The 13,967-nt window shown below is 41.8% G+C and overlaps 1 protein-coding gene across 3 annotated transcripts in view; it reads right to left on the bottom strand.

Annotated features, from left to right (window-relative positions):
- Positions 1-295: 295 nt before the first annotated feature.
- The window catches only part of LOC130294003 (stabilizer of axonemal microtubules 1-like), a 31,800-nt gene continuing 18,128 nt past the window's right edge, over positions 296-13,967 (bottom strand). For all 3 annotated transcript variants that reach the window (XM_056543356.1, XM_056543357.1, XM_056543355.1), the window contains 5 exons: positions 10,149-10,368; positions 9,219-9,366; positions 7,550-7,732; positions 4,039-4,181; positions 296-536 (listed from right to left, as the gene is read on the bottom strand). In XM_056543356.1, coding sequence (XP_056399331.1) covers positions 452-536; positions 4,039-4,181; positions 7,550-7,732; positions 9,219-9,366; positions 10,149-10,368 — 779 coding nt within the window. In that variant the 3' untranslated portion in view covers positions 296-451. The remainder of the gene's footprint in view (positions 537-4,038; positions 4,182-7,549; positions 7,733-9,218; positions 9,367-10,148; positions 10,369-13,967) is intronic.

Consider the following 13,967-nt stretch of genomic DNA (forward strand, 5'->3'; position numbering starts at 1 on the left):
GAGGACGAAGGCCACAGTGGTCTTCAACCTGTGGACCTCTAGAGGTTTCAAAACTACAACACCCAGCATGCCCGGACATTCTGGGAGTTGTAGTTTTTCAACATCTGGAGGTCCGCAGGTTGAAGACCACTGATGAAGGGATTGACAGGCGGAGAGTTCACTCGAGTATAAGCCGAGGGGGGGCGTTTTCAGCACGAAAAATCGTGCTAAAAAACTCGTCTTATACTCGAGTATATATACGGTACCCTAATACTCTAAAGTAAAGATATCATAATAATAAACCCACAGGTCAGGGTTTGAAAAAAACATTTACTGATAGTAGGTCTTATGCAGAAAATACTGTAAATTAGCTTAAATCTTGTCCTTGAACACTCTATACTGCACATGCATAGGGCATTTCATATGTTAGAAATAGTTGTACAATATAAGTGGTGACACGATGTAAGGATTGTTATTCTCTTTGTGGCCGAGGAGACTTCATTCCCTTCTGCTGCTCCAGAAACGCCTGCATTCGGCACTGAGGAAGTTCTGGTGTTCTGCATTAGAAAAATGGACAAGATATGCTATGTTATTCTAACAAGACACAATACATAATCAATAGTAATCAATAGTAAATGGTTAACAATAGTGAATACAGTCATTTATTTTACTAATGTTTTCCAACCTAAATTAAAATCTTTAGTAAATATTCACACTATAGGTTATGTATGCCAGCCATGAAGACTAGCTTCTGGTATTCTGCTTGCAGTCACTGAACCTCAGCTTGATCTGATCTCGACCTGTAGTCAGTGAATAGAAACAGGTGAATCCCTCCTGAGCCATTCTTGTTCAGTATATTTTATTTTTCTCTAGGCCCTATGGGAGATTATTCATTGGTTTGCACCACTTTTTTCTGCATCAACTGCAACAACAATTGTTAAAGGGGTATTCCAGGCCAAAACTTTTTTTTATATATCAACTGGCTCCGGAAAGTTAAACTGATTTGTAAATTACTTCTATTAAAAAGTCTTAATCCTTCCAATAGTTATTAGCTTCTGAGGTTGAGTTGTTGTTTTCCGCCTAACTGCTCTCTGATGACTCACGTCCCAGGAGCTGTACAGTTCCTATGGGGATATTCTCCCATCATGCACAGCTCCTGGGACGTGACATCATCATTGAGCAGTTAGACAGAAAACTTCAGAAGCTAATAACTATTGGAAGGATTAAGATTTTTTAATAGAAGTAATTTACAAATCTGTTTAACTTTCCGGAGCCAGTTGATATATATAAAAAAAGGTTTTCCCTGGAATACCCCTTTAACAATCATTGTGTGTGCCCACATTCCACAAACTATAATTTTCCACAGCAGTTGCCAATAGTTAAAAAAATGTATGTGTCTTACGGGGTGGGAACATGGCATAAGGCTTTTTGACAGATTTTTTTAATGTTAATTGCAGAAAATAACACAAATTTTGGCACAAATCTATGCCTGCTCCAATGATTTCATACTTTCAGTTTAGGATAGTTTATAATGGGACAAATCTTTAATCCTTCTTTGATTATCATAAGAAACACAAGTTTTAATAAGTCTCTCAAGAAGGTAAAAAGCATACTGGGACTATCCGAACTTTCAGTCTCGGCAAACTCACTGGTGTAACCATGAACTCCTCTCCTTGTAATGTAAATAGAAGGTGCAGTCTATAGTATACACAGAAACAGAAATAAGTAGTGACACTCATCACTGGATAAAGTGCAGCATTTATTACACAGCCCAGGTAACACCACAGTCTGTTATGATGTTACCTGGTCCATGTAAACCAAAATAAACACCAAGCTTCAATCAGCAAGTGGTGAGGGACACTACTTATTTCTGTTTCTGGAGATTTACTAGTCTTAAACATTCTGCACTTATATTTTCACATATAGTGTGTGGTTAGATGCCTTCACCTTTCACCCACTGACAATAACCTTTGATAAAGCTGGGGATCCAGCAAAACGTCAGGGTGGTAGCCTCTGAATGTTTTTAAATTCATGCTCTTTCACAAAGCACATATACACCCTAGTAAGTACTGACTCATACTACATGGATAGCCACGTGGCACAGGGCTAGCCTGTTACTACTACTGATAAAGAGGTGCCTTATAGCATTCACTGGTAGTTATTTGTGTTAAGTTGGGGATTCATAGACTTCTATGCCACTGTTACTCTTTTTCTCTGTTGCAATGGACAGATACCATGGGTGATGGTTTTGTTTGGTTAATATACTTACGGTAGGTTCAATATGCTGCATGTGATAAACAACACATGTATCGCTAACTTACTTATATGGAGTGGTTATCACATGCAACATGTGATAATATCAGGAGTAAGGTGCAGAATGAGAAAATGCAGAAAAAATTTGCCCTCATATAGCCCCGTATGCGTAAAAATAAAAAAGTTATAGGGTCAGAAAATTACAATTTTAAGCTTAGTAATTTTGGTGCATGTAGTTATAATTTTCTTTAAGTATTATCCTTGTATCCGTATGGATCTACAGAATAAAGATAAGGTGTCATTTTTACCGAAAAGTGCATTGTGTTGAAATGGAATCCCTCAAAGGTTACAAAATGACATGTTTTTTTACAATTTAACCCCACAAATATTTAGTTTTTTGAATTTGCCATAGATTATTTTATGAAATGATTGATTACATTACAAAGTACAATTGGTGATGCAAAAAACAAGCCCTTTTGGGTCTGTAGGTACAAAATTGAAAGCGTTATGATTTTTAGAAGGGAAGGAGGAAAAAACGAAAGTGCAAAAAAAAAAAATTGGCCTGGTCCATAAAGTGGTACTCTGGGGGAAAAGTTTATTTTTATTTTTTTTAATCAGTTGATTCCAGAAAGTTAAACAGATTTGTAAATTACTTCTATTAAAAAATCTTAATTGTTCCAGTACTTATTAGCAGCTGAATACTACAGAGGAAATTCTTTTCTTTTTGGATTTCTATTCTGTCAGGACCACAGTGCCCTCTGCTGACACCTCTGTCCATGTCAGGAACTGTCCAGAGCAGGAGAAAATCCCCATAGCAAACATATGCTGCTCTGGACAGTTCCTGAAATGGACAGAGGTGTCAGCAGAGAGCACTGTGGTCATGACAGAAAAGAAATCCCCTTTAACCTCTTGGGGACTCAGGGCAAACCTGTACGTCCTGGTCCCGCTTCCACGATATATCAGGTGACCACACGTCATATCGGGTCTGTCCCAGTGTCTAATTGTAGCTAATAGCGCATGTCACCGATCGCAGAGAAGCGCACTATTAACCCTTTAGATGCGGCGCTCAAATTTGATCGCCGCGTCTTAACTGTAAAAAAGCATTCTCGGCAGCTCAGTCAGTCTGATTGGGACCACCGCAGTGAAACCATGAAGTCCCGATCAGCTAGGACACGAGTGGAGGGTCCATTACCTGCCTCCGGTGAGTCAGATCGGCATTTGATTGCTCCAAGCCTGAGGTCCAAGCTTGAGCAATCGACCACCGAAAACACAGATCAAAAAGTGTAAAAAAAAGAGTTCATAAATGTGATTTAACCCCTTCCCTAATAAAAGTTCAAATCACCCCCCTTTTCCCATAAAAACAAACAAACATGTAAATAAAAATAAATATAAACATATGTTGCATTTTTGGGTATAATGACTGATGGCATTAAAAAGTAGAATTGGTGGTGCAAAAATTAAGCCATCATTTGGGTCTGTAGGTGCAAAATTGAAAGGGTTATGATTTTTAAAAGGTGAGGAAGAAAAAACGAAAGTGCAAAAACGGAGTCCCCAAATGATTAAGGGTTAAAAATAGTCATATGGATTTTACATGACTGGTTTTTATACACTTAATAATAAAGGCTACGTTTTAAGTTACTATGATTTCTACTCTCCCAGTATAACTAGGAAAATGGTCTCTTGTATCTGTCCAAACAGACTTGTTGTAAATGGTTAGATGTCTTGTCTCAATCTAGCAGGTTCTTACACTGTGTTAGATTTGGTCCACACATGTTCTTAACTTCAGTCTTTATTTCTTTATTATACCTGTATGTCTGCTTGTGAACAGTAGAGAAGTCCTGGTCTCCAGTTAACTCCAAGTTGTCCTTTGTGGGCTTATGCTTCTTCATTGGCTCTACTTTCTTAGGTACAAAAGTGCTCCCTGTTGTGGTCTCAGACTGAAGTTTCACCTAAGGATGGTGACAGAATGCCAAATTTTATTCAAATTCATATATATCTGATATATGAAATACAGGGAATTTAATATAAGATAAATGGCTACAAGGAAATATGTCAGCTGTAGATTGGGGATCAAAAGTTTGGGCACCCCAGGTAAAAATTTGTATTAATGTGCATAAAGAAGTAAAGGAAAGATGGAAAAATCTCCAAAAGGCATCAAATTACAGATTAGACATTATTATAATATGTCAACAATAGTTAGATTTTATTTCCATCATTTACAATTTCAAAATAGCAGAAAACAAAAAAATGGCGTCTGCAAAAGTTTGGGCAACCTGCAGAATTTATAGCATGCACTGCCCCCTTTGCAAAGTTGAGACCTGCCAGTGTCATGGATTGTTCTCAATCATCATCACAGAAAACCAGGTGATGTCAATCTCAAAGGTTTTAAATGCCCAGACTCATCTGACCTTGCCCCAACAATCAGCACCATGGGTTCTTCAAAGCAGTTGTCTAGAAATCTGAAACTGAAAATAGTTGACGCTCACAATGCTGGAGAAGGCTATAAGAAGATAGCAAAATGTTTTCAGATGTCAATATCCTCTGTTCGGAATGTACCGTATTTTTCGCCATATAAGACGCTCCGGCATGTAAGACGCACCCAATTTTAAAGGAGGAAAATCTAGAAAAAAAAAGATTCTGAACCAAATACAATGTAAAGTATAGGACAGTGATCTTCAACCTGCTGACCTCCAGATGTTGCAAAACTACAACTCCCAGCATGCCCGGACAGCCGTTGGCTGTCTAAGCATGCCAGGAGTTGTAGTTTTGCAACATCTGGAGGTCCGCAGATTGAAGACCACTGATATAGGAGGTAATACTCACGTGTCCCTGCCGCTCCGGACCCATCACTGCTCATCACCGCTGCCCTGGATGTCGCCCTCCATCGCTGTATCCGGGTCCCCGGGGTGTCCCTGTCGCTCCGGAACATCTCTGCTGCCCGGTATCCTCACTCTCTGTCGCCGCCATCACGTCGCTACGCACGCCGCTCCTATTGGATGACAGGACGGCGTGCGCGATGACGTGATGACGACAAGGATAGCGTCAGCCATGCAGGGGATCCCAGCACGGAGCAGTCATTCGCCGATCGGACACCGAGGAGGCAGGTAAGGTCCCTCCCGGTGCCCTGTAAGCTGTTCGAGAAGCTGTGATTTCACCGTGACAGTCCTGAACAGCCAAACTGAGCAGCCGGGTTAGTGTCACTTTCGCTTCAGACACAGCGGTCAGCTTTGATTGCCATGTCTGAAGGGTTAATACAGGGCATCACCATGATCGGTGATGTCCTGTATTAGCCGCGGGTCCCGGCCGTTGATGGCCGCAGGGACCTCCGCGATAGGACAAGGTTTTAATGTGTATTTGCCTTATAAGACGCACCAACTTTTCCCCCCCAGTTTTGGGGAAGAAAAAGTGCGTCTTATACGGCAAAAAATATGGTAATTAAGAAATGACAGTCATTAGGAACAGTGGAAGTTAAAGCAAGATCTGGAAGACCAAGAAAAATATCAGACAGAACAGCTCGCAGAATTGTGAGAAAAACCATTCAAAACCCACGTTTAACTGCACAATCCCTCCAGAAAGATCTGGCAGACACTGGAGTTGTGGTACACTATTCCACTATAAAGAGATACTTGTATAAATATGGTCTCCATGTAAGAGTCATCAGAAGAAAACCTCTTCTACGTCCTCAACACAAAAATCAGCATTTGAACTTTGCAAATGAACATATAGACAAGCCTGATGCATTTTGGAAACAAATTCTGTGGACCGATGAGGTTAAAATTGAACTTTTTGGCCGGAATGAGGAAAGGTATGTTTGGAGAAGAAGGGGAACAGAATTTAATGAAAAGAACCTCTGTCCAACTGTTAAGCATGGGGGTGGATCAATCATGCTTTGGGGTTGTATTGCAGCCAGTGGCACAGGGAACATCTCACGAGTAGAAGGAAAAATGGATTCAATAAAATTTTTGCAAATTTTGGATGCTAACTTGATGCCATCTGTGAAAAAGCTGAAGTTAAAGAGAGGATGGCTTCTACAAATGGATAATGATCCTAAACGCACCTCAAAATCCACGGGGGATTACATCAAGAGGCGTAAACTGAAGGTTTTGCAATGGCCTTCACAATCTCCTGACCTCAACATAATTGAAAATCTATGGATAGACCTTAAAAGAGCAGTGCGTGACAGACAGCCCAGAAATCTCAAAGAACTGGAAGACTTTTGTAAGGAAGAATGAGCAAAGATACCTCAAACATGAATTGAAAGACTCTTGGCTGGCTACAAAAATTATTTAAAAGCTGTGATACTTGCCAAAGGGGGCAGTACAAGATATTAACTCTGCAGGGTGCCCAAACTTTTGCAGACACCATTTTTTTGTTTTCTGTTATTTTCAAAGTGTAAATGATGGAAATTAAATTTTACTTTTGTTGACATATTATAAGAATGTCTAATCTGTAATTTGATGCCTTTTGGCGATTTTTCCATCTTTCCTTGGCTTCTTTATACACATTAATACAAATTTTTACCTGGGGTGCCCAAAATTTTGCTGCTGAAAATTGCAGACACCATTGAATAGCTGTTAGGGTATATGAGGAAACTATACCTTTCCTGGTGCTGATGGTGATTGTAAAATGTATAACATTGCTTTTTTATTTCTCAGCCAAGTGTCAAGGAGGCAGAGCTAAACTGCTTAAGTGCCACAGCTTGGCACACCTTCTTGCTTGCCCTTAATTGATGTACTGGGATTGGTGGGCCATGCTGAAGCATTGGAAAAGTTCAGCTCTGCATCACTGACACTTGGCTAAGAAATAAAAAGGAGATTTGGCTACCTTTATTTCCATGAAAAGTACAGTTTGCTTTTATACCCTAACAGCTATCCAATGGTGTCTGCAGCTCTTAGCAGCAAATACATATTGGCCCTGATTTACTAAGAGTGTAGTTTTCTTTGTGGGTTTTAATTCCATACAAATTTTTCGCACTGTTTTTTTTTTTACTAAAGTTTACCTACATTTTGCACTTTTCCCCACATTTTGCTTTTTTTTTTTTACACATGCTCTGATCTGACGGGCTTTCCTCAAATCCACCACATTTTCTGGTTAAATATGTTTTTTTGAAAATGTCAGGGACATGGCCCTTTTCGGTAACCACACCCCCTTTCCCTGATGGCCATGCCCCTTTTTGGGTTTTTCTTAGTAAAATAAACAGTTGGTCAGGTTTTTTTTAATTCTGGCGCAGGTTCTGGCATGTTGGGTTTACAATAGTAAATCAGGGCAATTCTCTTTAAGTGTTGATGTTGTGTTACATGCAGTAAAGTAGGCTCACCAAAGACCTCATTGAGATACCATCCACAGAATCACCATAACGCTGCCGTGGTTGAACGCCCCAGTCTTTGAACACACTTTTACTGTGGGTGGTGCCATCAAATTTTGCATTTATTGGTCGGAGAACTGATCGTGGTCGTTTTACTGGCTCCTTGGGATGTGGTTCATGAGGCAGAAATGCCAGCTACAGAATAAAATATGGTACACAAAATGTTGAAAAAAGCCTTAGGTAGAAAGCATTTCTGTCATTTGTAAAAATGTGTCACATGGTCACCCGGACATGTCAAATGTTTAGTTGGCACCGGATTGAGTTACAGCCATGTGAAGTGTACAGCAGAACGCTTCACTCCCAGACCGGCTGCCTGATCTGACTGATGTGCTCATTTTAGTCTAGGGAGTGCATCAATCAGATCTGGCGGTCAGCAAGGAAGTGAAGCAGCCTGTCGGATCATGACATAAGCAAATATTTGTAGCAATTACTTCTATTATGTGTGTTTTACTAATGGTCTTAATGGTTTTGATCAATTTGTCTTTATTTAATGGGTTGTGCAGTTTACAAAACCTATTTTCACATATCCTAGCAGAGAATTTTGAGTTAATAAAAAGGGGTCCTTTGTTTTTAATCACCATCTTTTGGCCAGAAAGAAAGAAGCGCTACCACGATTGTCATTGGCACTGTCCTATACAGGAGTACACTGTCCTAAATGAGTACTGCAGTGTAAGACAACGCCCCTATCTGAAGCATAAGGGATAAGTATCTGATCACGGAGTGTCCGACCACTGGGACCCCCGCAATCTCCTGCCCAGGGCCCAGTCCTCCTTGTACACAGAGCGATGGTTGACACATCTCCTCCATATATCTCTATGGGGAAGCCAGAAATACACAAAAGCTTTATCTTCAGGTCTCCCATAGAGATGCATGGAAAGGGTGTGTTGGGCTCTACTGCGTGCAGGGGTCGACACAGCTTCATGTATGGGAGAGCCAGGGTGCCACACAGGAGATCGGGGGGAGTCCAAGTGGTTGGACCCCTGTCATCAGACACTTATCCCCTATCCTTTGGATAGGGGATACATTGTCTTATACTGCAGTACCTTTTTAATGTCCCCAGTGGTGTCCCCTGTGCCAGGAACTAAACATGTAGTACAAAATTTCCCAACCGATTACAGCTCATGGTCCCAGCAGGGGACACTCTGCTGTTACCTTATTGTCAAAAGACATTTATAACAAGTAGGGAATGTCCTAAGTGGAGTACCCCTTTAAGGATATGCTTTAGTAGTATTTCTATGCAGTTTCCTGGTTCATCCATTAGGTCTAAGCACTCTTTCTGGAAAAAATGAAGTCCACTACTTGTATTGGTTTGCTTTTCACATAACATGAGAAAACATACATCTATTATATTTCACCTGGTTTCTACATTTGGAAGTTATTAGAAGCATGTATGTGATTTGTCAGAGCTTTCTTTTGCATAACAACATTTTTTTTTTCTTTTTCTGGCAAGTAAAAATCTTTATAAACTACACAAATTAATATATATTTCAAGGTGGGCAACCAAGTTTTGTGAGTGCAGAATAATAACACTATAGCTGCCTATAACACACCCGAATTGTGGTGGAAGAAGTCTGGATCCTGATTACTGACTGATGATATAGAATAAATAATATAACCAAACCTTTGTAACAGTGTTTCCATCCACCTGTCCTCCCCGTTCTCTATCCATGGCAGTAAGTTCTTCCTTTAACTGAGCTGGCTCAGGCCGAGGATGCAGCAAAGGATTCCAGCCTGGGTATGTAGCTCTTTGAACTGTCTGAAAGTCATTACTCAAGACAAAGAAGAAACAAAATGAAGGGAATGCTCAAAAGTTTCATTCAATACTAAATTAGCCCCTTTTTTGTAAACTGCACCAGATTAGTAGAAAAAGTGGTGCAGAAAAAGGGTGGGAGTCCTAAATTGTGCCACATTTTCAATAGCATGCACCAAAAATAAAATAAAAAAAAACAGTCCTTAAAGGGGTACTCCACCCCTAGCCATTTTATCCCTTATTTTGAAGACATAAGATGGCTGATGGCGGGGGTCTCGCTGGTGGGGAGGACCCCCCACGATCTCCCGAATGCACTCGGTGTTTGTTTAGTGCATTGGGTGCAGGTCTGGAGGCTCGTGACATCACAGCCACGCCCCCTCAATGCAAGTCTATGGGAGGGGGTGTGATGGCCATCATGCCCCCTCCCATAGACTTGCATTGAGCGGGCATGGCCATGACGGCACGAGCCTCCACCTGCATCGCCAATCAGAAATTTGCTCTATGCACCGGATGTCTGGGGTGCCGCAGCCGAGATCGCGGGGGTCACCAGCGCCGGGACCACCACGATCAGAAATCTTATCCCCTAGATGTCTAAGATGTCTAGGGGAGGAGTACCCCATTAACTATACCACAGAGGGGGTGCAGACTCGGCACACAGTGTAAAATGCCCCAGATTTTCAAACAGCATCAGATCAAAATCTGGTGCAATCTTAGACGTCCTAGTAAAATATAGCAACCAATTTCAAATAGATTTGTTAGGCTCAATAAAAATTTTATGCTGGACGTTATACTGCTTCATACCTGTAGAATGGGTTGACTATAAGGCTGTCAGCAGGTGGATGGGCCGGCCGGTTGGGCTCTGTGGTATGGAAGCCAGAGAAGTCACTTTGATACTTAGTCACCATTTCTACAGGAGGGCGCTTCATGACATCTTTAGATAAAACTTCTTTATTTATTTGTTTCTTTTCCAGTGGTAGAGGATGATATGTTGATTGGTGTGTTGTAGTCATGAAATGTTCACCTACAAGTAGATATTTTTACCGTACTATAAACTTTATATACTATTTATAATACATAATTCAATCTCAATGCAAAATATCAAGCAGCAAATGCAAAATACAAAGCGCTCCTTTCAAATGCCAATCCTATCAATCTGTAATATATTTTTCTTATCAAAATCATTCTATTTATGGCCAATATATTAATAATACAGATAGATTTGATGTACATTTATAATGTATCCTGGTAAGATTAAACTATTAAAGTTACTGAAATGGTGAATTATACTCACCGATAATTGGGACAGGAAAAACACCTGTGAGTTTAAACCCCCACTCCTTCCTCTCAATTCCCAGTGTATCACATGGAAAAGGAAAAAAAGTGATCACCGAAAGGACCAAACCAGAAAGAAAAGTAAACCAAAAAGGGCGTGTATTATGGGTGCTGTCATGGAGACATCCAAGAAATATACAATTACCAGTGAGTATAATTCACCATTTCCCCTGTCGTCTCCATGACAGCACCCTGAGATAAATACCAAAGAATAGTATTTTAGGAAGGGACCACAGGATTAGAAAGAACATCTAATCTATAATGTTTGGAGAACGTATGTAAATTTTTCCATGTGGCTGCATGACAAATCTGCTCCACAGAAGCAGATGCTCTTTCTGCCCATGAGGAAGAAACTGCATGGGTAGAATGAGCCTTTAATTCAAGAGGAATTCAAGAGGGGGATCTTTTCTTCTTGCAGAATAGGCTTCTGAGATGGCCATGCGGATCCATCTTGCAATAAAACTTTTGGAATCCTTTTTCACCCTTGTTGGGACCTGCAAATTGGAGGAAAAGCTTTCTGTCTTTCCTCCAGGGACGAGAGGATTCAACATACTGTAAAGCAGCTCTCCTTACGTCTAAACCAGGGGTCTCAAACTCCCGGCCAGCGGGCCATTTGCAGCCCGTGGAATGAGATTTTGTGGCCCGCACCAGGGATGTGTAATCTGTATTGGCCAACGCCCGGAACATGCAGTTCCGGGCGCCAGACAGGTGACTTCTTTAGGCATTTATCCCTGCTTCAGCCAAGCAGTGCTAAATGCCTGCGATGGGTGCAATTTTCAAACCCGTGACATACTCAGACCGCTCCTCCCCTCCGCATCACTGGCGGAGAGGAGAAGCGCAGCGCAGGACTGGTAAGTGTGTCTATGTGTGTGTGTCTTTCTGTCTGCGTGTTCCTGTGTGTGTGTGTCTATGTGTGTGCGCATGTGTGTCTGTCTGTGTGTGTCTATGTGTGTGTTCTTAATGCTACCTAATGTGGGGAACACAATGCTACCTAATGTGTGGAACACAATGCTACCTAATGTGGGGGACACAATGCTACCTAATGTGGGGGGACACAATGCTACCTAATGTGGGGGGACACAATGCTACCTAATGTGGGGGGACACAATGCTACCTAATGTGGGGGACACAATGCTACCTAATGTGGGGGACACAATGTTACCTAATGTGGGGAACACAATGCTACCTAATGTGGGGAACATGCTACCTTCCTAATGTGGGGGAACTGCTACCTTCGTAATGTGGGGGAACTGCTACCTTCCTAATGTGGGGGAACTGCTAACTTCCTAATGTGGGGAACATACTACCTTCCTAATTTGGGGAACATGCTACCTTCCTAATATGGGGAAACTGCTGCCTACCTAATGCTCCCCCCTCCAGAAGTTGCAGCCCCCATCATCCGTCGGCTCATGCTATTACCACAGGGGGGTAGGGGGAATAGGGAGGGGAGTTGCTGGTGGATGATGGGGGCATTATATGTGAGGGGGACATGATGGGGGCATTATATGTGAGGAGCGCATGATGGGGGCAACGTATGTGAGAAGCGCATGATGGGGGCATTTTATGTGAGGAGCGCATGATGGGGACAATATATGTGAGGGGCACATGATGGGGGCAATATATGTGAGGGGCGCATGATGGGGGCATTATATGTAAGGGGCACATGCGGCCCAGCCTCACCCAGCCGCTACCTCCAGTGTCCCCCAGATAATTTGAGTTTGAGACCCCTGGTCTAAACAGTTGAACGATCTTTCCTGATCATTTTTAGGAGCTCAGCAAAAGGAACGAATAACAATATCCTGGGACCTATGAAATGATGAAGAAACTTTAGGCAAAAAGTTAGGGTCCAATTTGAGGATAATTTTATCATACCTGACTGTAAAGTAAGGCTGTAAGGTAGAGAGGGCCTGAATCTCACTGACTCTACATGCAGATGTTATTGATACCAAAAATAGTTTTTAAGGTAAGAAATTTAATAGAGATGAACTCTAATGGCTCAAAGGGAGGCTCAGTAAGGGCTACAAGGACTACATTAAGGTTCCAAGGAGGACAGAGGTTAGTAATCCTAGGCCTACATTTTTCAGTGGCTTTACTAAACCTAGAAACCCCACAGTTATCTCCTAATTTAATTTGGAAAAAAGCTGAAACCTGAACCTTTAAAGTACTCGGAGAGAGACCTAAATCATGGCCAGCCTGTAGAAAATTAAGTATATCAGGAATGTTAGGAGAGTCAAGTGAAAAAGAAGACACGCACCAAGAAATGTATTTTTTCCAAACCTTAGAATAGATCTTACAGGTGGAAGATCTGCAACTGGCTAGCAAGTTGTTAATTACTTTTTCAGAGAAACCCTTCCTATCTAGCAGGAGCTTCTCAGTTTCCAGGCCGCTAGACTGAGGGTATGAACCTGACTGTGCTGGATCGGACCCTGGGTAAGTAGATCTGGACAAGGAGGGAACAGTATTGGATCTTCTAGACTCATAGATTTAAAAAGAGGAAACCAACTCCTTGTGGGCCAAAAGGGGGCAATCAGGATTATTGTACTTGTGGATCATCAGCTTGTGTAGTACTCCGGGGATAAGGACTATTGGTTGGGGAAGGCATATCCCAGGCTGAAACTAAAGCATCCACTGCCAATGGATTGCACTAAAGCATCCACTGCCAATGGAGAGTCTCTGGGATTCAGAGGGAAGAATCTTCTCACTTTGTGATTTTTCTTGGAAGCGAACAAATCTATCTGGGGTAGGTCCCAGACGCTGACTATTGACGAGATGCCCAATCTGCTAGAGTCCATTTCCCCCGATCTATGAAGTGCCAGCTTACAAAATCTGCCCTGATGTTCCATATCCCCCCTGAGATGTACAGCTGAGATGGAAAGCATGATCTGTTCTGCCCAACAGAATATTTGACCTGAGACTGGCTGAAGAGCTGAGTGGCGAGGCCCCCCCAGATGACGAATGAACACCACTGCAGTCGTGTTGTGAGTAGATGAGAACATGTTGTTTTTGCAATAAAATTACATGTCCTGGAGAGCCATCCAGATGGCTAATAACTTTCCTGATCTGTTTACCAGAGAAGGACTCCATCTTCCCTGAATAGAAAGGTTTTCTGAGTGGACTCCCCAACCCAGTGCACTGGCATCTGTGGTAATGATCCTGAGTTCTTTCTGATGCCAATGTACACCCTTTACAAGATAATGGAGAGAAAGCCACCATGTTAGCTGGCTCTTTAACTGAGATGGAAGAAGACATTTTTTGTCTAAGGAGCTCTGTTTTTTGTCCCATACAGCC

This window comes from Hyla sarda, chromosome 10, assembly GCF_029499605.1.
Source record: "Hyla sarda isolate aHylSar1 chromosome 10, aHylSar1.hap1, whole genome shotgun sequence".
Lineage (NCBI taxonomy): Eukaryota > Metazoa > Chordata > Amphibia > Anura > Hylidae > Hyla > Hyla sarda.